This window comes from Stegodyphus dumicola, chromosome 4 (genome assembly GCF_044657685.1).
Source record: "Stegodyphus dumicola isolate Sdum_Otavi_A_Nest chromosome 4, ASM4465768v1".
In the NCBI taxonomy this organism is placed as follows: Eukaryota; Metazoa; Arthropoda; class Arachnida; order Araneae; family Eresidae; genus Stegodyphus; species Stegodyphus dumicola.
Genome location: NC_140771.1, coordinates 154391527 through 154413803, shown reverse-complemented (window position 1 = coordinate 154413803; position 22277 = coordinate 154391527). Strand labels below are relative to the sequence as shown.

Below are 22277 nucleotides of genomic sequence, written 5' to 3'. Positions count from 1 at the left end.
GGAAAAAGTGCACAATCGCAAACTCCTTGCGTGTTTTTCAGAATAGCACATACACATAAACCATTTACACGTCGACTTATTTTTACTTAAAAAAAATTCCAGAATTGCACAAAAATGGCATTGTACACACTCTTAACTTTATCCATCTACACTGCTATTTTCTCATAAATTACAAAAATTTGCACGAAAATGCAAAAAAATTCTGTGAATCTTTAAACACGGTAAAAAGCACATATATGAAATTACCTGATCGCGAAAAAGTATATACCCTTTCCAAGGATGAACATTTCCATGTATAAACTAAATAAAATATCCAAAAAGTTTTACCTCTAAATTATCTATTAGATTATAAACGTCACCAACGAATTCATACCGCAAACATTACAAATACTTAGTGTCAAATATTTAAATTATTTCCATACACGTTTACTTCAACTAAAACGTATACCAGATTTCTACAAACATAAAATTCACAAAATAATTATCATTTAATTAAAATATCACTAAACCATGTACACGTCGACTTATTTTTACTTAAAAAAACATCCCAGAATTGCAAAAAATGGCATTGCGCACACTGCACTATATCCATGTACACTGCTTTTCTCTCATAACTTAGAAAAATTTCACGAAAATGCATGAAAATTTTGTGAATCTTTAAATCCGGTAAAAAGAATATATATGAAATTACCTGATCGCAAAAAGTATATACCCTTTCCAAAGATAAACATTTCCATGTATAAAATAAATAAAATATCCAAAAACTTTAACCTCTAAATTATCTATTATATTATAAACGTCACCAACGAATTCATACTGCAAACATTACAAATACTTAGTGTCAAATATTTAAATTACTTCCATGCACGTTTACTTCAAATGAAACGTACCTACCAAAGTCCTAGGTTATCCATGTACATTGCTAAAGTCCTAGCTAGTAACCTTTATAGCCTCCAAAATGTCGCCAAACTACCAGTTACCATATTCCAAAGATCAGCCCAAATCACTTATATTTCCAGACTAAGGTATACTTTAATTTAATATTAAAATATATATTATATTTCTTTTACAAACAGATTAATTCAATTGAAAAATTCAAGCATGAAAAGATTCACTACAATCATGATGTAAAGCTACATTACATACTTCGCATTTATAAACAGTCTGGCTATGGCACTCTTTACAACTAAATCTTTTGTTATCATCGGACTTTACGATAAAATGTCTACCATCTCCATGCAATGGTTTTTGGATGCTGAATTTACTAAGTCTTCCTGTTGCTGATCTATTCAACTACACTCTCAATAAGAGCTTGCAAAAGGAATAATGCAATCTAGCATCTGAAATCTAAAAGAAACTATTTCCAGTACAGAAAGTCCTGATATTTTCCATGCATTTATCAAGGCTATATCAATGTAATTAGTAAATGTTGGCCACCACCATATTTTGCCACAAACTCTTATTCTGTAATTGGCAACTAATTTGTCATATAAATCGACTCCACCCATTTTGGCATTGTATTGTTCAATAAGATGAGGCTGAGATATAAAAACCTTTTTCCTTTGTGTTTTCGAATAAAGAGAAACATTTTTTTATAGGCTGGATGTTTCAAAATGAACCAATAGTTACAACCGAATTGTCGTTCCATTGGACAAAAATTATTTTGTTTTTTTCTTATACTGGAAATCATAATACCCTTTTCTGATGGACACAGTTTCTAGTGGGCATGTTTGTATACGGTTTTCCTGAATTGTTCCTGTAGCACTGAAACCTCTATTTTTTAGGTGACAGAGAAGCTGAAATGATCAAATAAATAGCATGATTTGCAGGAGTTTCAACAACACTGAGCAAATTTATCACCACACTTCCTCCAAACCCAAATTCTTCATATTCTGGTAATTTTGGGGCTGTGGGCTTACCTGAATAAATATTGAAATGAAACACATATCCACCAGATGATCCAGTCCATGTTTTGTATCCAAATCTTATAGGTTTCCCTTTTAAAAACATCTTTGCTGAATGTTTGCCTCAATAAGGAATCATTCGCTCGTCAATACTCAGATCATGAGAAAATATACCAAATTGTTAGAATTTCTTATTTAGTAAGTTTAGATACAGTCTCACCTTATATAATTTATCAGTATTGTCAATTTGACTTGTCAGCTGAATGCAAATTCTGCTTCATATTCCTGTACTGCAAACGTGACATCGATTCTTGTACAATAGGAACAGAAATGTTGGTTAATCTTTGGATTATGGTAACTTGGCGAAAATTTGGCGACCAACCCTGCTATGCAACCTGCTAGTTTTTGTTTGGACGGCATTTTGTTTTCACGAAGTAAAAAGGCTTTTTTTTTACTCAACATTTTTTTCCAACAATCTGCTAGTCGAATTACGCTTATGCTAGAACTTATGGAACAAAAGTGCTTAATCATGACAAAGATTAGGTGCGAAATTGGGAGAAAGTGCAGAATCGCAAACTGCTTGCAGCGCTTTTAAGATTTGCACATACACGATATCCATGCACACATCGACCTATTTTCACTTTAAAAAATCCCATAATTGCACAAAAATGGCATTGCGCACACTCTTGACTTTATCCATGTACACTGCTAAAGTCCTAGCTAGTAACCTTTATCACCTTACCAAAATGTTGCCAAACTACCAGTTACCATATTCCAAAGATTAGCCGAAATGTCCTTATTGAGAGACCAATGCGTTTCTTCTTGAGGTAAAGAATGATGTCCCATAAGCAATAATATTCCAATAAATCTTCTCATATAGGTTTCAGTTGCAATATATGAGGTTCCCCCCTCCCCTCAGCATATATATTTGTCTGTTCAATGAGAAGAGAGTAAATGTCTGAGCCAAAAAGAAAATCTCTCCACAAGTTTAGCCTTGTATTTTGTCTTTTATAGTTTCTCTTCTATCTCGTTTTTCATTTTCTTCCTGAGACATAACTGACGGTTCCTTTTTTTATCCAAGTTTTCAGTTTTCTGCTTTTTAAACCCTTTCGTATGACTGTCACTGCTTTTAGAAGGCTGAAACTTATGTGAAAGGAGTTCCTGCTGACGTTGCCTCAGCCCAAGACCTGTTTTCCCTTCCTTCCCAACATAAATATGAACATGTAATTGATGTAATGTTCTGATAAATGTTGACATTGACTAAAAATAGAACACTCATAAAGAATGGATTCTTGGCAAAATTTTGTCTAAAATACCAGATTAATTATTATAAACAAAATGATTGTTGAAGGCAAATATTTTTTTACAGAAATAATCTTAATACTTATATTAAATAATCTTAATACTTACTAATTAATAATCTTAATCCCTACACAAAATCATCTGATATAAAATATCTTAGGTAGTTATATAGGCATTTATTTTGACTGTTGCAAGGCAACAGCTGCTAATGGGTTAACAAACTAACATATAAGTCAATTGTCTGCACTTAATAGGTATGCCAGCATTCTAAATCCACTTTCCTCTAAGTATATATATGTGTCATTTATTTTCAAGAAGGATTTACTGTTGTGTTATTGTTTATTAAAGTTATAAGATGGAAGTTTGTGTAAAATGCACAAAAGCAGATTAACCCTTTAACTGTGAAGTTATTTTGATGATTTGGGTACACAACTTGTCAAATTTTTTTATTGGAAAAATCAAATGTTTAGTACAAAATAAAATATACTTAAGTAGTTAAAAATTGATATTTTGAAGTACATGGGTAAAATTTTTAAAGTCTTGCAGCCACTGCATATTTGCTTGAGGCGGCTGCCACTCAACATGGCAGTTGTAAAGTTCGCTTCTAGTGGAGCATTATTTTCTAAAAAAAAAAAATAAAGAAATAAAAGTGAATACCTATTAGTAGTTCAGTAATTCAATCTTGTGTGGTGCAACTGGAAACACTTTTCCAAGCACAAACCAACTCTACAATCACTACACCAGAATCATATTTCCTTCCTTATCTTTTCCCCATTTTTATCCTTTTTCGAACAACACACTTTGTACTGTCTTGTAGGCTCACGCTTCGCAGGAGTAGGAGGAATATGGGAAATAAAATGTTGTTCAGTAAGACGGGCAGGGTTATCTATTGTAGGTGGTCTGCCGGCATTCTTTTGTCCAGAAGCTGCATCATCATATTTATGTAAAAGCTCTTCTACAACTTGGATTCAAAATTCTAAAAATGTAATGCGTTTCCCAACAAAATTTTAAAGAGCAAATATGAGTTCCAGAGTACCTTGTCTAGTAAATGCAAAAATATCTTCTTATAATATTTTTTCTGACGTTTTCGGATTGTTGGATGAAAGGATATTTCCTGATCACAGTGATCTACACCACCCATAGTTAGACTGTAGTCAGAAACAATCTTCGGCTTGAGTATATTTTTATTTTATTTTATTTATTTATTTTTTTTTTTTTTTATTTTTGAGGCTGACCATGGAAGTATCATGAATACTGCTTATTAAACACACATCCTTCATCTTCGGTTGAAGAATCTAAATCACCTATATAACATTTCAAAGAACTGGACGCCATTTTACAACAAAAAGATCCCGTGCACATTGAACCAAAGAACTTATAACCTCTAACCTTTGAAATCTTCAGTAAAGTGCTGTCATCTATTGAATTGAGCGCACGTTAACTTTTCCCGAGACACATTCGGGTTTGGCAGAGATGAAGCCGAAATAAACATCTCCCTATATATATTCGGGTATAACAATATAATGCACTCAAAACAAAATTACCCCGACGGGCATGACAGTTAAAAGGTTAATGGCCGAAGAAATATTCCGATTCAAGTATGAGTAGATGTTACATACACGTACGTCGTTAATTTTGAGCATTCTGCGATTAATACATATACTTGAAAAGGAATGAGCAATCTCAGGATTTTGAATTGCAGTGTAAAATGAAAAAGAGAACATTACTTATGGTTTTACCATACATTTTGGGGTGCTTTTCCATAATGCACATGCCACACACTTTAGTGGGTTTTTTTATTTGTTTACACACAGTGAAATGTGTGTTTATAATTGAACACATACACATTAAATCGTTTGGTCCCCAAATAGTGCTTTAATTGGGTCTTGCCATATATTTCATTTCTCTTTTTGGACACGGACTGCCTTGAAATTGTCGTATCAGTGGCTGAAGAGAGCTGACAAGACAGGTCTGAGGCTGTGCTCCGCCTGTTTCGTTTGTCAGCAACTGCCAAATACCGGTCCTCATTCGGCGTTGTAACTCTGGAGCAACCTGTGCTGTAACGTCTACTCACATTACCATTATCTTGGAATCGTTGCCAAAGCCTGCAGGTGACACTCTGGGCAATTCCAAGTTCGTTTGATACTTCCAGTTGGGTGTGCCCACATTCCAGACGCCCGATAATTCTACCACATAAAAAATCATCCAAATGCATCCGTTGTGTCATAACTATTTGGTTATTGCACTGAAATGCTTATAAAGCACCTGCAAACAATTTTACTTTGCCTGTATTCCTTATATATCACTCTCTTGCACTCTCGTCATCTGGTTACTTTCTGAAATTTGCATATGATTCTTGAAGATGTGTGTAGTGATTTTACAGATGATATATTTATTTTAGAGTTCGATTTCTGCGTGACTCCGAATTATCCTTAATTTATGGACATGAGTGTAAATGATAATATGCAGTGTTTCATATTGAATTGGACAAAAAAAGCATATCTCTGAATGCTGTAATTATTTTTACTAAATCAATTTGATAGTGAAATTATAGTTATCCAAGTATTTGGATATTCCATGCATGCCTCTCCGGTGACATGGCAGATATCTATGGTATTCCTGCCATACTAGTGCTAGAATATCCTTTGTCAATGATTTGAGCACCTCCAGTTATCCACTGCTTCAATTGCTGGGAAATGGATTCATGAACACTTTGTCTTTAACAAAAACCCCATAGGAAAAAATCACAAGGGGTTAGATATGGGAATCTCAGCCAACGAAGCAGTGGCATACTGTTTGACCCAGCAGTGGGGTAGACTATCGTTCAGTTATTGGTATGTGTTTTTATGCTAGTGTGGTGAAGTAGTGTTTTGTTCCAGCGTGAAATCAACCAATTTCTCCAGCTGAGGAAACAACCATTACCTTGATAAATGCACTTGTCAGATGATTTTTTCCTCGGGGTGAAGGACTAAATACACAGATGTTGAAAATGGTGCAGAAAACCTTCACCTTTGGAGAATCATGCTCATGTCCCATTACATTTCAGTGCCCCCATATCATAAATTATAGTGATTAATTTTACCAGAAATGTGAATTCATCTGATATTTTCACCATCTGAAAGGTGTATGGCCAGAATGATAGACGTGCTTACGTCGTGAATCCCCAAAATCATAAATTATGGTGATTAATTTTACCAGAAATGTAAATTCATCTGATGTTTGCACCATCTGGAAGGTGTATGGTCGGAATTGTTGACATTTCCATAACATGTGCCACGGGCAGATGAAGTTCAGAACTCGCATGGCGCCTTAATTTTGTGGGGCTTTATAAAAGATTTTACAAATTTTTTCAACCACTCAGGTTTGGGCTGTCATCCTGGCCTGGTTTTCTTACACGAGCAGCCCATGTCTTGAAACTGTTTTATTTACACTTTGATAATATGACATGTGGTGGTTCTTTACCAATTTCTTGCAAAAATGTCTGAGTGATGGTGTTTCGTTATCTCTCAAAACATGGTATGTTTTTTACCGCATGGATGGCATAATTTTGATTAATCCTCTGACTGCTTGATTTGTGAACCGAAGTGGCTTCCAAAAAATTATTTGGAGGGGGGGCATATTTTAAATCTATATATATTGGAGAATTGAAAGATGTTTTCTTTAGAAAATATTTTTATATAGATTTTAATCATGAGAAAGTAAGTTGCCAGAAAATCAATTTGAGTTGAAAATTAAAGTTAATTTCTATTTATTGCATAATATAAAAAAGTAAAATGCATAAAATTTAAGAAAAAAAAGTGCTGAGGGAAAAATACCTTAGAAATGCAGTTTGATATGGTAGAGTACGAAACAGGGAAAACTACAAATCTAATTAATAATTCAATAATTTAATTAAATAATCAAAATAATCGCTGAACGTTTTCTAGCAGCCATTTTTGTAAGAAAAAAGCGGCAAAAAGTGAAGTTTGAGTGCTAATACCATGTACTTTCAAATGCCACAATTTAGTGGACAACTAATGATATCTGTTGGCCTGAATGTAAACTAAATGCCTAATATTGTATGCAATTTATTTCAATGTTTAAATGGGGGGGAACGGGATGCGCTTCCTCAATAAAGGAAGGGGATAATCAGCCAGAGGGGTTGTAACAGTGCTTCTAGATCTCTAAAAACACTAAGATTTTTTGCTGTTGCTTAATTAAGCTTCTATAATTGTAGTAATCAGCGCGTGTCCTGAAACTGTTTTACCCATTTGATATTTTGATGATGCGATACTTTACCAAATTTTGTGTGCAAAAATGTTTTAAAAGATGGTGTTTTGGCATATTCCAAAACTATCCTTTCTACTGCGTAGATAGCATAATTTTAAGTAACAGTGCCTGTAGATCTCCGTAGAAACCATAAGATTTTTTTGTTTTTGCCAAGTAAAACTTTGTATAATTGTATTTTCAGGATTAATTTGTTTTTGCTTAATAAATCAGAAATAAGTTGTTGAATTTGCAGTATGCTATTCTTTTTGTCCCATTCAATATGAAACACCCTGCATTTCTTATCTGAATTGAATTACAAATAGTTGAGTAACTTGAACCATGCATTATAAAGCAAGTTCCTTTGACATGGTGTTGCTGTACAGCATGAACCTCCTGGTGTGCATATGAGTTGTGATGAATTGCAGCCATATGCAGATGTGAAATATTTTCAGAAATACCAATTTATAATGTGATGTAAGTAATGTCCATAACTGTTTAAGAATCAGTGTGCGGTCTATTCTGAGGAGTATTCTTAAAATACAATTTTACAAAGTTTTATCTGGCAAAAATCTTATGGTTTCTAGAGAAATCTAAAGGTATTAATCAAAATTATACCATCCATGCAGTAGAAAGGAAATTGTGTTTTGGAATATGCTAAAACACTATCATTAAAAGACATTTTTGCTGTCCATTTGGAGGTAAAGATAGTCTTTCTATTATCGTAAACATGAGCTTGTCTTGCTTCACCTGTTTTCTTTTGTCTTATTGGAAACTAATGAATTTCAGTTCTAGTTACATCCTAAAACAGCATTAAATTCTAAAACTCAGCTCTATAACAAATAGGACATAAAAAGAAGAGTAATGTACATAGTTGTTGCATGTAGGAAGTATGTTGATGGCATCACCAAAATAAATTATTGCCATTTTGCAGGTGTTTGGAAATATGTAGGTTCTGCAAAAGTAACTTAAGATGTTTTAAATTTTATTTCTTGGATAATGTTTAGGAAACAGGTTAATTTTAAGACTGTACAAAAGTAAGTTTAGAAATTAAGAATGTCTTATTTATATTCAGATTTATGAAATGTCTTGAATAATTAAAGAAAAAGTATCTTATTGAATTATATTACAAGGCCTATTATTAATACCTATATTAATAATAGGCAATAATTAATACCTATATGTGTTAATAATAGGAAATTAATTAATACCTATATGTGTAATAATACATTCATATATATATGTTATTGAAATTTCACAGAAATGGTCCAGATTATGAACGCAATGGTGAAAGAGACCGTGATTATGATGGCCCACCAGGAATGGAAACAAATGGAATTATTGAAGTAAGTGAATTTCTTCCCCCTGTCATGCAATTTAAAAAATTTTTTGAAAAACATTAGCCTTTTTTTGTGCATCATAATTTAGAAATCAAAATTTTATTTTTGGTGTGTTTTATGTTTTAACAGTGAAGGTAAATAATAATTTTCAGATGTGGAATATAGACTGAAATCCAGACATCCAATATCTGGACCACCGGTCAAAAGAAGAAAATGAAATAAAAATGTAAATAAATCCTTGTCTCACTAGGTCTAGGAATCTAGATTATGATAACAAAAGGAAGCAGATGTGCTGTAAATACATTTTTTCTTGGAACTAACAAGATTCCTGCATGCCAGTTTCAAACATTGGCTGGCTAGGAAGTCCTTTTGTGTTCAATAACAGTGCATTGATTGATGTTGGCAGTGATCAGATTTTCAATGCTTGAATGATTTGGTTGGAGCGGGGCTAATGCGATGCATTTTGTTGTTTTAAATTCTGCAGCCTAGAGCCTCTCTCTGCATTTGAAAGTTTCTGCTTTCCTCATTTTCGCTACAAGTGCCCTTCTAAATTCTGATGCATCTTGCACTTAGTGTTAAAGAATCATTCAAAATGAGATTTTGCAGGACTGCAGTTATGAATCAGCAGTATGGGAACGACTGCATAAAACAAAGAGTGAAAAGCATAAATGCAGCCTCATGAAATATTAAGTCTTTTGACAAAGAAAAAAATTATGCATACTGACATGCATTTGCAAATTTTTAATATCTCAAAATCAGTAACCATACGTAATCAATAAGTGCTTTTTGTACAGATTAATTTTCTGAAATTTCTCAAGATATATATCCATGTAAGATTTATTTAACTTTATTTGGATGACATCTGCTAGTTTAATTACTAAATGCTATTAGAAACTAACTAAGCACATGTAATTTCTTGGAAGAACTGTCAGGCTGACTAAAATGAGTATAGTTGGTACTTTTTCATTAAAGCCACATCACACATTTTGGTTTCTCTCCCATGCCTTTGGCTTGATACTACACTGGTTATCATAAATTAAGGAAAAATCATGATTACTGAAAAAGTTACATGTAGAATTTAACGTTAACTTACCCACAATATACAACACATAATAAGGTATCAAATAACTTAAAAATAAATTACCAGACAATTATGGTAGTATATAAATTAGCACATGTATAAAATGAACAAATTGAAGATGTCAGTTTGCTAGGGGAAAGTAACTTCAATAGGGAATAGGGTCGCCTGTAGAACCAATACAACACATACTGTGATGTGTGATACTTTCAGTTATGCTGTCTATCAGTTCCATAGGAAGCGAGAGCCATAGCTGTTGCAAGCGCGGCAAGGGTCTGAGGAGGCAGACTGAGAGCAGCTAGACAGACGTCTCTTTAAATCATCCCAAACATGCTCAAGTCCGGGGATCGAGCTGGCCACTCCATGTACATAATTGTTTCCTGTTGAAGATAATCATATACGATGCGAGCCCTGTGTGGTCTTGCATTGTCTTCCTGTAACAGGAAAGCATTGCCTATTGCCCCGGCGTATGGACGCACATAAGCATCAAGGATGTCATCTCTATAAACATGAGTCCCTTGGAAAAACATGTAAGTCCGTGCGTTCACCCAAAGAGATGCCACCCCAAACACGGATACTGCCTCTTCCTATGCATCTCTTTCACGGATGATAACGGGTTCCAGGTTCTCTCCATATCATATAATGCTTACTATCGCATTCTAGACTAAACCTGGACTCATCCGTAAAGAGAATAGCCCTCCATTCCTCAGGTGTCCAGTGGACATGTTGTTGTGCCCACTGCAAACGGTCCCTCCTATGGCGTGACGTGAGTGGCACACAAATGGCTGGTTGTCTCGTATATAGACCACCTTCGTGAAGCCTTCTACGCACAGTTGACACCAACCTTCCGGTGGCTGCAGCAAGGGAGGATCTAAGAAGAGTTGGAGTAGTGGTGTTCTATTCCTGCGTGCACATAATATCGGTCATCGGTGCTCGTCGTAGCAGTTGGCCGTCCTTGGCTGAACCTCCTAGAGGCCGAATCTGTGGTTTGAAATCGCCTCCAAAGTATATGAACCACAGGACTCGCATTTAGCCATCTGGCCACTTCTGTTTGACTTTTATCCTGCCTCTAGTCTCCCAATGGCTCTCCATCGTAGTTCTGCAGGCAAATGATGCCTGGAGGTCATTGTTATGAATTGGCTATCTCAGATTTCTGATGTCACTATCACAGTGAAATATGTGGGCTTGCACTCAAACATGGACTTTTATTCTCCTCGCAGATGACGTATTCCGAGTGCAGCAGCACTAATTTGCATATTATTACATAATTTTACTCAGCTACTTTTACTTGGCAACATATTCAAATTTTACACGGTTTGGCTTATTTTTGAGGGAGTTATTGCTATTTTTGTGGTTTTTCCTTAATTTACGATAACCAGTGTACATAAAACAGAATGATCAGAAACAGCAACAAGGAACAATTTTTAATTTCCTGACAGAAATATACAAAAATCATTATAAAACTCGCTTATTTTTTGTATGTGTGTATTTACTATGGGACTAAGTTTTTATCAGTTCTCCCAGTTTGTTATATTAGTCAATTTTAATGATAAGCTGAGACCACAAGCAATTTGTGCTCGTATCTCGTATGTGACTTTTCCATTCAACCATTTCATTACGATTTGTATGAAGCAAGCTTTGGTTTGCAGTAACTTTTGAGACATGAAGTATGATAATGAAAGAAATACAGGATCCAACAAACCACTACTGTATTTGGACTTTTCCTGCATGGCATGAATGAATGCTGCAAAGTCATTTCAGTTTTGAGTTAAATTTTAATGTCATGGGGTGGTTATTCAGTCTTTTTTCCTGAATGACATCTCTTTTTTAATGGAATACCTTAGTGACTTCTTTATCTGTTGACAAATCCCCAGTTATGGAATCTGTTGCAGTAAAGAATTCATCCAGAATAGAAACTAAACTTGAAACACCTCATGCTGAAACAAGCTCAGAAAATGTTAAGTGGTATGGCCTTAACTGTAAAGTACTGTGTAGTTTTGGTAAGGCAGCATATTTATTTTATACCTTTTCTTCACCATATTGAAGGGTTGTTCAACTGTGTTATAAATAGGTCAACTTCAATGAAAGTGCAAGTAGCAGCTGATGTATAAATACTTTGCTATAATTAATCAACCAATATGCATGCTCATTCGGTGGCTTGGCAAATGCGGTCAAGAGCAGGAGACTGACGTTAATTACGGAAGGGGAAGGTAAATGGCTGTGTCGGGGATCATAAGGGGAGATATATTTTTTAAAAAAAGTGTTTTTAGGTTTCATTCAGTATCAGTATATCAGAAATAATGGATGCACATGGTATCAGAATGGAGACAAATTACATAAGATACAAAAAGTTATATTTATTTGTTTATTAACATTTCATTATTACATTGTTTTCGTTCAGGAATTTCCTTCCACCCCCTCTGAGCAATACATACAGGTACATGTAAGTTGGCTGAAAAGCACTGCTATAAACAAATAATCCAATCCAATTCCAGTTGAACAGCGCTTATTAATACTAATTATTTACGGAAAGCATCCTAGTTTTTGAAAAGCTTCGTATCATCTAACTTAAAACTAATTCTTTCAGTTTCAGTATATTCTTTCAGTTTATATTATGCTATGTTTCTGATTATTAAATTCGTAAGCATTATAACACAGTACTTTTTAAAAGTATTGTTTTATGATACTTGCGAATACTGTAATATATTGAAATATTTTTATGTATATTAAGTTTAGTTTTTTTCTGTTATAAACTAAAAAAAGAATACTTAAACCTTATTTCAGAGCAATTGGGAAGAAGTTATTGATAATTTTGATAATATGCAATTACATGAGCCACTTCTGCGTGGCATCTATGCTTACGGTTTTGAGAAGCCATCAGCTATTCAGCAGAGAGCAATTATGCCATGTGTAAGAGGTATGATCATTTTCTGTTTCCTTATAATCTTAATAGCCGTGTTTCGTGTGTTAAAAGTAATAGTCATTAGTAACTAATTTACAAACCTTAACATTTGTTTGTTAAATAATGTCATTGACAATTTTGAATGAACCAATGAACCTAAATTATATATTATTCGTGTGTATAGGTGCTGTTTCATTTTGTTTCCCAAGTCTGTCGGGTTCAGCTTAATAGCTAATTTTAAATGAGATTTCTTTTTCTAGGTACATGCTAGGAAGTCATGTGGATCTGGAATAAGAGGGGATATTTCCTATTTTTAACAGGGTACCACTTAAAGCCAAACATAAGCATTGCTGCAAAATCTAATTGCATGTCATAAATGCATTAATTAGGCATAATTGGGCAGGTGTTTTTATACCTTGATATGTGTTTCATTTTGATTGATTAGCAATTAAATTTTGAGGACCATTGTAATAAGGAAGTACCCAATGTACACTAGTCATTAAAATTAAAGGATAATGATAGAAAGCATAACTGATATTTAATGAAAAATTATTAGTATAAATTTATACAAAGGCATAAGTTAACATAAATTTCAGTTTTTGTCAGTTGATTATTTCTGAAATATTGAAATTGAAACCAAATTTATGAAAAAATTATGTCGCCTCTTGTGAAAATTAATTTTTTTATGTGGTATATGGTCACCTTGGATAGATATGCATATCTCACATCTTGATTTGATAGATGTGTTGATCAAGTCTTGTGGAACTGCACACCAGTGCACTTTTCAAATCCTGAAAGGCTTGGGAGAGGAAATTGCCGCACGGAAATTCAGCGCCATAAGGCGTCCTACGGATGCTCATTCGGTGGCTTGGCAAATGCGGTCAAGAGCAGGAGACTGACGTTAATTACGGAAGGGGAAGGTAAATGGCTGTGTCAGGGATCATAAGGGGAGATATATTTTTAAAAAAAAGTGTTTTTAGGTTTCATTCAGTATCAGTATATCAGAAATAATGGATGCACATGGTATCAGAATGGAGACAAATTACATAAGATACAAAAAGTTATATTTATTTGTTTATTAACATTTCATTATTACATTGTTTTCGTTCAGGAATTTCCTTCCACCCCCTCTGAGCAATACATACAGGTACATGTAAGTCGGCTGAAAAGCACTGCTATAAACAAATAATCCAATCCAATTCCAGTTGAACAGCGCTTATTAATACTAATTGTTTACGGAAAGCATCCTAGTTTTTGAAAAGCTTCGTATCATCTAACTTAAAACTAATTAATTAATCATCTTAAGAGTGATTTTGGTTTGAATATGGCAAAACATATGAGGTAAAACTAATTAATTAATCATCTTAAGAGTGATTTTGGTTTGAATATGGCAAAACATATGAGGGTTGGCTAGGCATGATTTCATGGAGAATTTTCTAAGGAAAATGGGCTCATATTTACATACCTTAAGGAAATCCACGAAAATGCTTACACAAAGTGGTACGTTGCAGTAGGTTTCCTTCAATCCATCTGTTAAATTTGCATCTAATTGTCAGGTGCTCAATTTTTTTGGCTAGTTTATACATTTAAAGGAAAATACAAGTTATTCACTGAACTTCGCACGTTAGTCTGAATAATCTTTAAACCCGATGAACAGTGTGACAAGGCGAGCTTTCTGACTGTACAATCTGTTTTACATTTAGCAAGCTTGTGCCGAATAAGTTTATTCGCTATTTTATGTAATTTCTGCAATATTTTGTAATTCTTTTATTTTTTTAAAGATAATTTCTTTTTATTCACAAATATTTATATTTTGTATTTTTCTAATAAGTGAAACATTTAATTAGATTCTGATATTTTGTTTTCATAAGATAAAGTATGAAACCTTTGACCGTATTTTAATGTACCATTTTATTCGCTAGTCCATTCATCCGATTTGAAACTTGGAAATGAATTAACAAAATCGATCTTTCCATTCAATTGGTCCTATCGACTTAAATACAGTGAGCCTGAGTAAACGGGAAGTATCTTTCGTAAATATAAAAACCATTATAAGCGCATTTCTAAATAATAATTTTAAAATATAACTTTGACAGCTGTTTGATGCTGCTTTCAAAAGATTTCTTAATTATAAATATATATACTGAAAATTACGAAGAGAATAACACATACGTATCTATTATTACGAGAATAAGTATTTCAAATGTATGCAATAGGGCAATTTATTTACTGTATCGATTTATTACTTATTGCAATGGATTGGAATATTTGAATATGAATTAGCTGAATATTTAAGAAAAATATTGTGACTGCGAGAATAGGGGGGGAAAAACATTTTTTGAATATTTACTTTCTTATAGAATGCAGATGAATTCATTTTTACTCAACGAAAATCAAAATTTAGTAGCTAATTAATCTGTCCTGTATCGAGCACTTTAGTTAAGTGATCCGTATTAATGTGCGCTTTTTAAAAAAAAAAAATTAAATGCTTCAAGAATAATTAGAAAAGGGCATAATTCTCTTCTTACCCTTAAATTCTTCAATAAAAAAACTGTATTTTCAGCTATAACCAAGTGAAATAATTTTCTAAATATAATTCAAATAAGGTACATAAACAGCTTGGGAATGGAACTAGCATTCAGATTCTCTTTAAGAAATATGGTGAAGCTTAACAAAAAGTCTACGAAGTGAAGTAATTCCGTAGAATATTTTCTAACTCTTTATGATTAAATTGCACTCAATTATACTTTATAAATGACATGTAAATACTATTTAATGTATGTGTGTGGGGGGGCTCACTAGCGACTGAGCTGTAAAGTCGTTGAACTCTGGCAGGTCGATCCGGGGTTCGAATCCTGATCGAAGGGGATGGCTGTATTGGCGTTTTCGAGGTTTTCCCCACATGTAACGTGCATAAGAGTCAATTTTGCTTAGAAAGTTCTCCACAAGGCACCCTTACCCTTAGGCAAATAACCGTCGAATGCTTTGCTATAATCAAACAAACCAGATCAAACAATAGATATATAAATAAGTAGCTTAAAAAACTGCTATATTTTATGTATACTTATCAAGTAGTATTTCAATATATATAATGATTAAAAGAAAGGAAAAGTCGGATCCTAACTGATTGTATATAATGTAATCCCTATGAAGGCCCTAACAATTCTTTCTCACTTACCCAAAAAGAAAACAAATTAAACTTCAGATACGTATACAGTCAAAAGTCGTTAATCCGGACTCGTCCGGATTATCGATTTTTCCGGATTATAGATCATCAGTTTAAATCTCGTAAGATGGCATGCAGAAATTCTAAAATTAAAAATATGAAACCGTAATTTATGAAATAAAGAACAATTATGATCTAAAGGGTATCAAAATTTGCATAAACAAAAAGCTTAATATTTATTTGTTTACTTTATTAAACATTTCTTTCAATGTAAGTTGTTTAAGTTTTTCTTCATTTCATGTGAACTTTCTCTTTAATTCTATTAAACAGACATAATTTCTTGTTCAGTTACAAAGTTCCGCTGTTCAAGTCCTATAATTGCTGTGTCTAGAACACCGATTAATTTGTCAATCGAAATTTTTTCGTTTTCAATAACCTCTGTCACTTTCTTCGCTATCGAAAGCGAATTATAATGAGGAAGAACTTGTTTTAAATCATATCAAAGACGGAGCATATCGAGATGAAATACTACATTTGGTAAGGAATTATAAGCCAAATAAAATAAAAACATCTGCCCTGGTGAAATTGATAAACAGATTTCGGATTTCAAAACATACTTTCGCTTTAGATCCTTTACATATTAACGAATATATATCGGAAATTCTATTTGATATAATCGAAAGTTTAAGCTTACTTTTATAAAATTGGTCTTAGTCTGCAAAAAATAATAAGCCGGATCCAATTCGAAAATTAAGGAACCACGCAATCATCAACATTAACTGAAATAGATAATTAGATAATTTTAGCTTATACGTCCATTGTACATAAAACGCGCACGCGAAAACGTATTCTGCACTTGCGCACACTCATATGCGCAGTCGTAAAAGGTCTTACGCGCACGCGTAAACGCCTATGCGCATGTGTCAACGCGGCGCATGCGCAGAAAGTTTTTAGTTTTGATGTCCGGATTATAGATCATTCTGAATTATGGGTGTCCAAATTAACGACTTTTGACTGTACAATACTGAATCTAATACAAAATATAAAAATAAATTATATATGTACAAAACCTAACTATTTATATTGATATTACGTAAATATACGTATGGTAATGAACATTGTATAATAAAGATATTTTATACCTTGTTCTATTTTTGTTTCCATTTATATATACCTATACATAGATATATATAATTTAAGGATTATAGTAGTAGTTAATACTACTACATATAAAACACAAAAGTACATCAATAATGTATTTTTCAGTATTATTTAACTTCATTCGTAAGAATTTTCTGCAGTCTAGTTTGCGTTATTTTATTCATAAGTCTCAAATAAAAACAGTTATTGCTTATATGTCATTAGAAAATTAACTAAAAAGTAGCGACCACAATGTAATTGAGAAACAGTCCTTAGCCGTGAAAAGGTTGAAAGCCATTCGGTTATGACTATTATCTCACATACTCAGCTACTTCGCATACATGGAACATAGCATTCGAAATGAAAAACTCAATATTTACTACAAATTCATTTGTGTAACAAATATCTGTCTTTCTACACCTATGGTTTTAAAAAAGATGTTATTTATCTTGCAGTTTATCGTTAAGTAATACATTTTCATTGTACAAAATTGCATTCATTCGAAGAATTCAATTTGTATTTTGCTCTGTATAAAACTGAATGTAGAGAAGTTACATGTGTAAATGACCCCCACATTTTCTCAAGAGCAGGATCCGGATTATCCCCTACTCCCCCCTCCCGTGAAAAAAGGGGTTCTAAATTTACGACCTGACCGCATATTGAGGGTATTTCGCTCATTCGGGTAAGTAAGGTAGCCAATCCACTTGAGTGGTATTGTCTGTTTGCAAGTATTTATGTTCATTGAAGCTGAGCATTGTCGTCCATTAGCAAAAGTTTTTGGAATTTCAATACCTTGTCCACATATCTCCAAGTGGTAATAGAACCTCCTTGAAAGATATGCAGTCATTTGTCATGATTCCTCCCCAAACGATTAAACTGCAGTTGTGTGAAACTTGATATTTCACAGACAAGGGAAGGCAAGTTGTGTGTTCCTTCCTCTCTCCAGATCAAAACACATCTAAAATCACTGGATTTGTATCTGGACTCAGTAAACAATACTCAGGCCAGTCGTCTTGTCTTCGACGCTGGCTCCAGTTTGAACTGGCCCCTCTGAAAGTTTAAACGGGTCCCTCTAGAAGCTGAACTTAGTGAGACACAATTTTGTTTTTCTTGCATACAATCCAACCTTGTTAAATCTTCATACAGCAGTAGTTCAGCTAATCCGAGTTACTGTGGTAGCCTGAAGGTCTAAAAGGAAATCTTTTCTAGTTGTTTTACGGTTTCTTTAAGCCACCATCAACAGAAAACGGTCTTCTGGTTCAGTTGGTGCTCTTGGTTGGTTGAACAAGGTTGTTTATCGACTGGTGATGTGCGTAAAAAAGAGGCTGCAAACTCTTGATATAACACTTTGAGGGATATTTAAATCTTGGGTGACCTCCATTTGTGTTTAACTTCCCTCGGTTCTACCAATTATTCGCCACTTTTGACCTTCACTTAAGTGATGCCTTTGTGTCATAACTACTGAGTATTGATCACTCTGGTAAACCATATTCACTTCAAACAACACTACATACCAGAATTTCAACATGCGTCCAGTTCGCATCGCATTTTCAATCATTACATATTTCCGGCACTTAATATACTGGCAGAAGTAAAATTTTGCTTTCAGTAGTACTTAATGAACGTAAATAATTACAGCATTTGTCAACATTAACTTAGTAAGCATATTTTTTCTGATTATTCTTTAACCCCTTCTAGGTTGGCATTTTTGTGCCTGTAATATCGCCATGACATGACAAAGTGAAAAATTCCATTGTTGAAACTGAATATGCCACTTTAAATTCCATGATTATTTTTGCATTTCTGAATATTGCTAAGAGAGACTACGAAGAACTAGGCTGGTCCTAGTTTTTTCGTAATGAGATTTCCTGCCTTGAATATCTGTGCGATATTATTAGAATTATTATGCCTTGAATATCTATTAGAATTTAAAATAATTTTAAAAAAAACATTCACAATATTTTTATATCATTGCCTTTTTTTCTTTTCTTTATATATATATATATATATATATAAATGTAGTTTTGATGTCCATGGCAGAGGCAGGTTGTAAACGTGCTTTAACAGTAAGGTTGGAGAACCATTTCATAAAGCATTTTTTACATGATTTTAATAATTATTTTTATGTAGATGTCTATGTGAAACACATCAAAACAATAGAGTTAATAAATATAGTATCACATTGTATTTTTTTTAAATTTAAAACTTGGGTGCATTGCAGGGAAAACTGGTGATCGGTGTGCAGGCTGTTACATATTTGATCGCCTGTAGGTCCATCAAAAACTGCTTACCGTCAAAAATATTTTGAATTTAGGATACAACATATATTTTCATCAATAACAAAAGGCTTTTTTTGGGGGGGTCAGAAATTTGAAAAAAAAATCCAACCAAGAAGGGGTTAATTTTCATGACCAGAGTATGTATTGTGCTTGTATATCTGTTCATAACGAAATTTGGGTATTAAAGTTGGAGGAATAGAGGAAGGATAAATTAAGCTTAGTGTTGGTGTATTTAAGGTTGGTCCATCTGGAGTTGTGTTTTTAAAATTATACCTTAGATGTCAAATTGAATAATCAGTATTCTATTTAGTATTGCCATGGTGGTGCTTTATTGTTAGTTGTAATCATGGAGGTAGGAAGGAAGATGGAGTGGCCCTAAACAGGTTTCTCCGGTACCCTGCTCTGAAGCACTGGCGATCCCTATGTGGTGACCAAAACATTGGGTCATTTACCATTAAGTTCAATGGGTTTTGACACAATCGGATGTAAATATTTTGTAATTATGTTTATATTTTCTTTTTCTACAACACTTCAGAGTCCTAAGTACATGAAAACAACATATTTTTAAACAACATTTCAGCCTGAACGGAATTAAATGCTATACTTTTTGCAGAACAGTTTTCTCAGAATGGTTTAATTTGAATGAAATATTTTCAAAAATTTAAGGTAATTTGATTTTATTCGGTTAAGGTACAAAAATTAAGATCGAAGTTTATTGTATTATTAATATTAAAATTATGCATTATTTCTTTTCTATTTATAGAGCTTCTTTTTAAAATACTTTCTTAAATATGACATGATTTTTTGGCTTCTGAGGCATCTTTTAAATCGAAAAATGTAAGTCAATTTATAATTAATGCTCTATTCGGTTCATTTTAAATTAGAGAATTATTAGGAATTAGCAAAATACTTTAAATAGTACTTGACTTTCTCTGAACATTTCTGAAAGGGAATAAAATAAGTTTTTTTTTAAAGTATTATTTAAAACTTGTAACTGAGTTATTATAAAATGTAAGAGGAATAATTCTTTTAATTATACTTATCAGATTTTTTTTACTCTTCATTTCAACAATACATATTCCAAAACTCTTTATTACGTTCTTAAGTGCGCATCTCGTAGCCTTTGCTTTACAATACGAACAATTCTTGCTTAAATATTTTTATAACGTATTTGTCAACAGGATTTCAATTTATGTTTACAATTCAATATTAAGGTTATTATATATTTAGATAGCATTTATAATCATTATAAATTAGATACATTTAATAATTAGATTTCTTCACGGTACTTTTAGAGTTGTTTATAAGTGAATAAATTCTTCATTTCAAATACATTTATAAATAATTTAATGAATATATATGTATTTTGTTAAAGGCAGATACATGCTTTTTGCAAGCACATGCATAAATACCCATACATATTTCCTATTTTTCATTTCTGGCATGTCCAAATCTTTAATTTCTGTGCATTCACTATATTTTATTTATAATTGACCCAAATAAGTAAAACGTGTAAGCCCAAAGGGATTATTTTTTAGATATATAAAATTAAAATGATGAGTTTAAAAATAGCAGCAGTAAAGCCTCTCCTCTAAAAAATTTTACATGTTACAATAATATATGCATGTAAAAAAATTTTATTTAAAACATTTTGGTGTTTGGAACATAAAATAAAAGTAGCAAATACTCTATCAAGGGTATCGAAAGACATATACAATTTTAAAGGTATTATAAGGTATTTTTCATTCTTTAAGCATAACATTTTTGCTAAAATCTATATTTTTGTAGTTCAACAGCTTAGAATTTTATGAAACAAATTCATAATCAAAGTCACGCTGTTGTTAGTTATCGAAAAATAACAAAGATGTGATTTTTGCGTAAATGTCACTAAACTATACAAATTGCTATTATCCATCACGCTATGAATGTTCATTTCATGCGAAAGTATCCCTTTTTCGATTTGTATGGAACTATTGTGTGTCGAAATACTATCAGAACACGGTCAGGCGAGCTTCTGGATGTAACCAAAGAACACTCCATCTGGTGACCGAAGCTTCAAAGCAGTGCTTCACTTCTAGTGCCGGTTGGCCACTCCTTCCTTTCTTACCTCCATGGTTGTAATAGTATTTTCTAGTGTATTTATATTACAGTTTCTGAGGTCCACTAAAAGCTGAGCACAAATATTGTGCAGCATGATAGTTAGACTCTGTATGAGAGTTTTCATAGTTTCTTTTTGCGTATCAATATCCCTCAGAAAATTCTCCACAAATTAATTTTGTGTAAAATTACTATGAAAGCTCTTAAATTTTATTGTAAGTGATGATTTCTAAGAATGTTTATATTTATTTCTGTTTGCTCCAATGCATGCTCCAGTTCACTTGTTATCCTTATTGATCAAATAAGTTTTTATGTTCATTTATTTTACAGAATGTATCTGGTAGATGTATTGTACAGTCTTTCATCAGTTGATTATTTAGGACATTTATGCATTTGAACATTTTCATTTTATGTACTTTTTATTAATATGCATTCCGAATGGAATAACATTTCTTCAAAATCTTGCTGACCATTACATGCAGGGCTGTGGAGTCTGTAGAGAGAATGTCCAACTCCTGGAACTTTAATAGCGCTTTTTTAATGAACCTGCTAATTAGGCTCCTAATTAGCAAAACAGTTTACAATCGACGCTAACGTTCATTTGAGCATGCGGGAAGTTCAAAATTTGAACGAAATCGGTCTGTTAGATCTGGAGATACATATTTTTGGTGCATTTTTCCGACTCATTTAGTTTAATTAAGGAAAATTCGTAATTTGGGAACCAATCATCCAATTTTCTTGAAATTTCGAAATTTTTAATTCGCAAGTCGATCAGCCAATTAGACGCTTAATTAGCGGCATGACTAAAAATGCTCCAGTACCTT

At 33.0% G+C, this 22277-nt stretch overlaps 1 protein-coding gene across 1 annotated transcript in view; it reads left to right on the top strand.

Annotated features, from left to right (window-relative positions):
• Nucleotides 1–22277, top strand: part of LOC118197938 (eukaryotic initiation factor 4A-I-like) — a 72440-nt gene that overhangs the window by 2764 nt on the left and 47399 nt on the right. The window contains exons 2-3 of the mRNA XM_085815622.1: nucleotides 8713–8797; nucleotides 12654–12786. Coding sequence (XP_085671748.1) covers nucleotides 8713–8797; nucleotides 12654–12786 — 218 coding nt within the window. The remainder of the gene's footprint in view (nucleotides 1–8712; nucleotides 8798–12653; nucleotides 12787–22277) is intronic.